Here is a 7,451-nt window from a genome sequence, read left to right on the forward strand (position 1 = left end):
GACCTACCGAGAACCAGATTTGTGTACCGAACCCTGCTAGCCTTGACCTTACCTGCGGCCTGGGTGGACCAGGACAGTGAAACAAACACACAGGTACTGTCATGTTCGAAATAACTTTCATTCTGGGCTGACTTTGGTGACAGTTTCCCACTTAATTTGTGACAAACGCTCCTAACTTTGAAGAGGTTTGCCACAATATTTAATATTAATCTCAATCGCATCGCGTGAAGGGGAAGGAGTTCCCATAGGTAATTTGCTGATCCGTTGCAAAATCAAAAGAAAACCATGTAATCAGAGAACCCATGAATGGCATTTGATGCCATTTACAAATAACCACTGTCGTGGAACATTTGAACCATATGACATAATTTACTGATTTTGAAATGGGTTGCTAAATTTGCATTTGATACAAAAGCAAATATGTCAATCAAGGCATTTACTTTAATCTGAAATATTTCACAAACAAATCAAATGACAATGTAGAAAATAATTAAATAAAGTAACTCAGGTAAGGTAACCCCAAATTAAAAGCTTATTGTTCAAAATGTATATTTTGTTCACAATGCAGTCCAATAATGTTTGAGTCCATATTTAAAAAAGGCAAACTTTGGAGTAAATGTTTATGAAAATGAGTGCAACTATAAAATCAGCCCACACAAAATGACTCATATAGAGCAAACATTTTTTACAAACACAAACAATTACAAAGAGTTTTCCAGCAAGGAAACCCAACCAACTGCATCTATCCAGTGGCAGACATTATATTCTACTCATTGTTTCTTTCTGCTTTTGGAAAATGCATACTGTATGAAAACACAAAAAGGCACCTGAAAAATCTGCAATATAATATAAATCAATATGAAACCGTGAAACAGCATAAATATAAAGCTCTCCCTCCTCTAAAAAGAGTGAATTCAATTAAGACCCTGGATGACCCTAGAAAACAAAGCAAGCATCATGATAACTTGTGCTAAAGTGACACCTGAAAGAAAAGGAGCCCAGTAAAAGCTATCTGTAAAACTTGTTACTTCTAAAAAGATTCCATAAAGAAAAAAATTAAAAAAGGAACTGGTTCAGACAAAACCATTAAAACCCCCTCTCTTGCATGACACAGAAGTTTGAGTCTTCAAACCCTTGTATAGAGAGAGCCCTCCACTTTCACATGCTCACAGCTCACAGTTTCTGTTGGGTCTGGACGGCTCGCACTCCTTCTCGAAATTGCAGCCGTGCAGCAGCTCTCTGTAGGTCTCTCTGACCGTACTGTACAGTGGAGCCTGGTGGTTTATATCGGGGAATTTCAGAGGTGTCTCGTTGAGTAGGAACTGCAGCCGGAGGCCTTCGCTGCAGTCATACAGCACAAAGACCAAGTTGGCTGCGTAAGGCACGATGCGGCTGGTGCGGAAGGTGCGGCCATGTTGCAGGTCAAAGTTGTCAGCGGTCAGGGGCGTCTCGTCTCTGAAAAAGCCCATGAGGGCCAACAGGGGCAGCAGGGTCTCGGCATGGCCCACCTGGATGGTCACAGCCTCAGATACATGCCCAAACCTGAACAGGAAAAAAAAGGGGACATAATCCACAATTCAAAAATCATGATAATAACCAGCCACACTTACTTTGTTATTACAGTGTTATAACTACTAAGGGAAGTGCTGTGAAATGCATCAGAGGGAAAAACAAAGGATAAACGATCAATTGCCATGTAGCAGTTTACTTCAATGACTTTCCCCATTGTAGAGAGCCCATTTTTAAAACGGGTACAAAAACAGGAAGTGGTGGATATACCCTCAGGGACCCAATAGTTTTTCAATAACAAGCAAGGAGAGTGACTTGATAACAATGATTGGCCTATTTAAGCACTTGTGTATGATCATGGTAGTCAAAATGACTGTGGACTAACTTTACAACCAACTCACCTGATCTCATGAGCAACCTTATCAAGGCGATTGAACAGGTCATGAAAAAGAGTGCAACTGGACTTGCGGTTGATGTCATGACCATAACCCCTCTTCCAGTACTGTTTCAGGTCATTTTTGTACTCCAGCACCTGAAAAAGCACAGGTGATTGTGTTAATGAAAATGTGAAAGATCGGTTTGAACTGTATGACTGAACTGGGTTCTTCATTGTTTATGAGGCAGAGGCAATAGCTCCCCCGCTGTGAACATACTTGGGCGTCAGTCTCATGAAACAGGTTGCACCAGGGGGAGTTCAAAGATTTGATGGCAAACTCGTATGAGCACAGGAAGAATGCAGCCTCCACCAGATCTGGTGAGAAAAAAGGGAGAATTATTGAATGAATTCAACTGGCATAAGAGGATTGCAAGTTTCAATCGTAATATTATGAACTCCCTCAACTACACAATGTGGCTACGATTTGGAACCAAGCAACAAGTCCAGTTGCACATCTATCACTCCACTGTTAATTTGCTAAATTGTAATTACTTCGCTACTATGGCCTATTTATTGCCTTACCTCCTTATGCCAGTTGCACACACTGTATATAGACTTTCTATTGTGTTATTGACTGTACATTTGTTTATTCCTTGTGTAACTCTGCTGTTGTTTGTGTCGCTTTGCTTTATCTTGGCCAGGTCGCAGTTGTAAATGAGAACTTGTTCTCAACTGGCCGACCTGGTGAAATAAAAAAAATAAAAAAACCTGGTGTGATGTGATTGTATGGAACTTGCAGTTGGTCAGCCATCTTCATCTGCACTATTTTCATCTCTGCTGAGGCCTTGAAGAGGTGGACCTCTTCGAGGGCCGTTTTGTTGTTCTCCACATCGTCAACAAATTTTTTGCACTGGTCAAAGAATCTCATCAACTCATCATTGATTTCGTGGCTGGGTCCAACTTCTGTAACAAGACAAAAAGAGAATACAATAAGTCCAAACATTGTATATTAGTGTTGCTGATCTCACCCCCACCAGACTGTACTAATGGTGATCAGCAGTGCTTAATTTGTAAATCGGGAGGTCCCGGAACACATAGTGAGTGTGAGAGAGGGGGGAGTTATGCGGGGGACTCTGAGGTACCGGATTACATTGAGAGAATGTTTCAAACCCAATGTAGCAGCGCAGCAGACAGAGCAAACATATAGCAGGCTACTGTTATATGGTGGTGAATGGACAGCACTCGCCAAGGTGCTGATTCATTCAAAGCATTTTATGGCCACATACTTGAGTATAGCTGCAGGGCTTCCCCAAGTCCGAATTTCTTATAGCCTAATTTTGGAGACATCAATGTACAGCAACATTTTTTGACGTCACTGTAGAACACCCGCCATATGCATACGCACACATACTCAACTGTGGGGCTTACACGACCCGAATTTCATATAATTTTCAAGACATCAATGTAGCAGTAGAACAAATATCACAATATCAGAATATAACTTCATATAAAATAAATCAATGTATGCTACAGCAGAACACATGAGAATATATAGGCCTCCTGCCTTTGTGATAAAATTAAGCACATACTCATATTAACTTCACAGTACAGAACAAGTTTGTAAAGGAATGATTTTTTTCCTACCTTAGTTTTCAAAACCTCCCACAATGATTCTCCCTATGTCAAGTCCATTTAACTACTGACAATCAACTTCTTGCTCAAAGCCATGAGCTGTGACGTTTAGACTCCTCTGGCTGTAGTGTTGATTTTTTATCTTTTTGAGTGTTAACTATCACCTGGGTGTCCTCTTTAGCCTTGTCTACAAGGCTTGCTGCCACCAAATAATGCCCCATGGGTCGGGCATGTTCAAAAACCTTTTTCTGAGGCAGAGGATCTTACGGTACATTCCACCCACTCTTTTGCTAGTTTAATCCCTCTAGTCATTTCTAGGACCAAGCTCCCACAACCTTTTTGCATGTTGTACAGCCCAACTTTGAATTCCGCATGACAAGCAAGGGGTTATACTTTTGCGTGTTCTTGAACTACAAATTGCACCTGCTCCGAGCACTTTGTCAGTGGATGCACTGCAGGATTAGCAGCGCTGCTAGCTAAGGCATTGCCATCAGGAACAGTTTGCCCCTCACACCTCTCCTCCGGCACTGACAGTCCTCTGGCTGGTTCTGGGTTCGAGTCACCATCTTTCTCTAGATTTTTGGGCTTGAAAAATGTCCTCAAACTCGATTTGCCTTTTCTTATCCATTTTTAAAAAATGTGCCTTTCCCACGTTTCAAATTCAGACTAGCCTAGGCTACGTGACGTGATTACGTAGGGAACTCTTCACTAGCTGACCACCACTACCAAGACCTGTGTGAAGACCAGTTACTTACCCTACCGGCCCTCCCCATAACCTCTATGTACAAATAAGAGAGCAGAGCTGTGTTTGAATACCCATACTAACATAATATGTAGTATATACTCATTAAGTATGTAGTATACAGTATAAGTAAATTTGAGTATACTGTAAACGAACGGTATCCTTTCAGTTAAGTGTACTTACGCTCCGCCTGTCTACTGGAAGTTGATGCTGTTGCAATGCAACTTCTTGCCAGCATGTTAGCATAACAAATTACTAGCTAGACATCTTACGACTTCATTAACAATGTCCATTGAGAACGAACAACGACTATACCACTTAGCTAAGCATGACGTGAATAATCAAGTCCATAAACGTTGGGTAGTTAAATAGCATATAGTTAATAAACTGTCAATAAACTGTTGATTTATTAGTAGCCAAGTAACGTTAGGTAGCTAGCTAACATACCGATACATACAAGCAACTGCTGTAATGATATGCTATGCGGTTCGTAAGGCTAGCGTAGCAAAACAAATTGTCAGCCAACATCACGTGTAACGTAACTTATTTGAAAAGTAATTACTTTTTTTTATTACATTGCTCAACATTTATCATTATTAGTTAACTAATGAACTTTTTGTACTTATATTTGTATCCGCTCTCGTCAGACTTCGGCTGCATATTTTCCACCATTTTCTTAAAATCTGAAATTGTTGTTAAGCTATGCTCATTTCTGAAGAATTGCATTATGGGCCCTAAAAGCACAGAAAGTGTCCACTGTTGTATACTTCAAATTTTGGCGACTGTAGTAAGACATCCAGGAACTTTTGGCATACTAACTTTATACAATGGGTGGGTCTAATTCTGAATGCTGATTGGTTATAACCGCATTCCAGATAGTGTCTATTCCACAAGTTACCACCTGCTATGACATAAATGCCTATTTACTCTGTTCCATCTGCCTCATCAGCCCAGCCAGGCAATTTATAAACATAACTATAAAAAGCATCTAGATATTCTCACATTTCTTTTAGACTAACATTTACAGGGGCCTAACAACACCTTTGCCAATATATCCACCAAACACCAGCTTCTCGGGCATTATTACTTAATGACCAATAAGCATACTACATACTAAAAGTACGTCACAAATAGTAGTTTTCGAACACAGCTCAGGTCTATGGCGCCGACAGACAGGGCAGCTCTGCTTCTAGCTCCTAAGCAACTTTTAAGTATTTGTTTTTTTGTGTGTGTATTATTTCTCACAAGCATCCGCAATTACGTCTGCTACATATGCGTATGTGACCAATACAATTAGATTTAGTATGGATCAGTGTGGCAGGACAGGATGAATACGCTGAAGGATCACCGCGCTTTTACATTACCGTCTTTCTGGGAGCGGGAGGAGAAAAAAAAGCACTGGTGATCAGTGTGAGTGACTGAGTGTGATACCCCCAAGCCTATTGATAATTCACAGAATAAGAAAACGACTAAACTAGCTTTACTCTACAAACTCACCTGTTACTTTCCAAAGGTTGAGTAGGCCTTCTTGGAAAGCGACAATGCTGTCCACGCATCTGTGTTTGGAGCTAGTGATGAAACGGATACGATGGCTCCTGAGGTTTTCCTCTGACATCAAAGATGGAAAGAATGTTGCCAACCTGACAGCCAGATGCCTATGGTCATCTCGCCCCTTTTCCACAAGCTTGCCATCCATGTCTTCAGTGTACCACATTTCCCACTTGGTTTTTATTTCAGTCAGCCATTTATCGGTGTTCATTGCGTCGTTTAGAACAAGGTCGTAAAGCCGTTGCATCCTTTTGATATTTTTGGTCGTTGGATATCGTGTTCCATGCCGAATTATTGCGGTCACATGAATAGCAGTGCAATCGGTACATCCCGGTTTTAAAAGGGATTTGTTTACCGAGAGGATGTCATTAATGAGATAAGGGTTTACTTCCTCATATCTGCCTTTAGTTCCGAAATAATTTGCAATCGCAGGTATGCTTGAATTAACGTTAGCGTTTGCAACTGAGCAGTATGAAAACCGGGTCAAAGCTAGACTAAATGTCGTGAAGAACAACGTTTGTTTAGATAACGCAGATGTCATTTCGTCAAATTAGTTGAGGTAGAAGCAATTGATACTTACAAATTACTAAACTAAGTTAGCTAGTACATTGCCGTCTGCTTTGTTTGTTTCGCTGCGAACTTTGAACTTGGCAACAACAACAAAAATGGAGCTCCACCAGCCGGCCAACCGTATTATATCTCTGCGTTTTCGTGTAGCAAGGGACCCACACTAAACTGCATGACTTAGTTATAATCGGTGTAGAAATTGGACAGAATAAAACAAACCGTGTTCAGGGCTGTGGGATATCAAAATCAATCAAATATCCCAAACGCAGATAGAAACCAAATGATGTTAAATCCACTGAGTCTCAGAAAAATACCACTTCTCCCCACCAGAGGGCGACTGACACAATAAAATGTTTATCACAGTGCTTTTTATGTGCCTGAGCATGAGACACATTTTCTCTTATATCCCAAGATTTGCGAAATTCCAGGATTGTATAGTTCCTTAGCTATTCATCAGCGGAGCAGTAAGAAAATGACAAAAGTAAAATTAGTAAAATTGCTGAAGGGATTTCAGGTGCCTTGCACATTCCATCTTTCGGAGGCAAGGACTTTCCTATTGGACGCCATACACGCGATTTCTTGGTCTGTTTGACTGCTCAGTTGCAAGCTAAATTCCAAATGTTTCCAAATCTGTATTGCGTGCAGATGGCTTCGTTAATAGATGGTATAATGTTTAAGTACATTTACTGTCTATTTGAATATGCTAGCATTATGCAGGAGCCTGTTGCTATCCATAGCTCATTAGAAATATCGCAGGTGTACTTGATAGAGAGGACACCTTTCATCAATCACTCCTTACCTTCATTTTCTAGGCAAAAAAATCCCCGGTGCAGGTGTGTGCATTTCCAGAGATAAATTGCACAGGGTGCAGTGAAAATTTCTAATGGAAAAATACACTTCTTTATTGTTCTTGTTTATAAAGAATGAATCATGCAATGATATGCATATCACATGAGATATATATTATTTAATAGTAAATGTGTATAGTGTAGCCCTAGATATACATGACTTGCATTGACTTCACATTTTTTTTAATTCAAAACTTGTTTTTAAGAAAAACCTTTTAACTGCCTAGAG

General features: G+C 40.3%; 1 protein-coding gene across 1 annotated transcript; it reads right to left on the minus strand.

The window, feature by feature from the left end:
* Window positions 1-423: 423 nt before the first annotated feature.
* LOC106589393 (multiple inositol polyphosphate phosphatase 1) lies at window positions 424-6,672 on the minus strand. The gene is made up of 5 exons (XM_014179302.3): window positions 5,757-6,672; window positions 2,654-2,848; window positions 2,163-2,260; window positions 1,911-2,041; window positions 424-1,542 (listed from the first exon to the last, which is right to left on the minus strand). Exons 1-5 carry the CDS (start codon window positions 6,346-6,348, stop codon window positions 1,167-1,169), a joined length of 1,392 nt encoding a protein of 463 aa, XP_014034777.1. The 5' UTR covers window positions 6,349-6,672; the 3' UTR covers window positions 424-1,166.
* Between the last annotated feature and the right edge of the window lie 779 nt (window positions 6,673-7,451).

This window comes from Salmo salar, chromosome 28, assembly GCF_965601325.2.
Source record: "Salmo salar chromosome 28, fSalSal1, whole genome shotgun sequence".
Lineage (NCBI taxonomy): Eukaryota > Metazoa > Chordata > Actinopteri > Salmoniformes > Salmonidae > Salmo > Salmo salar.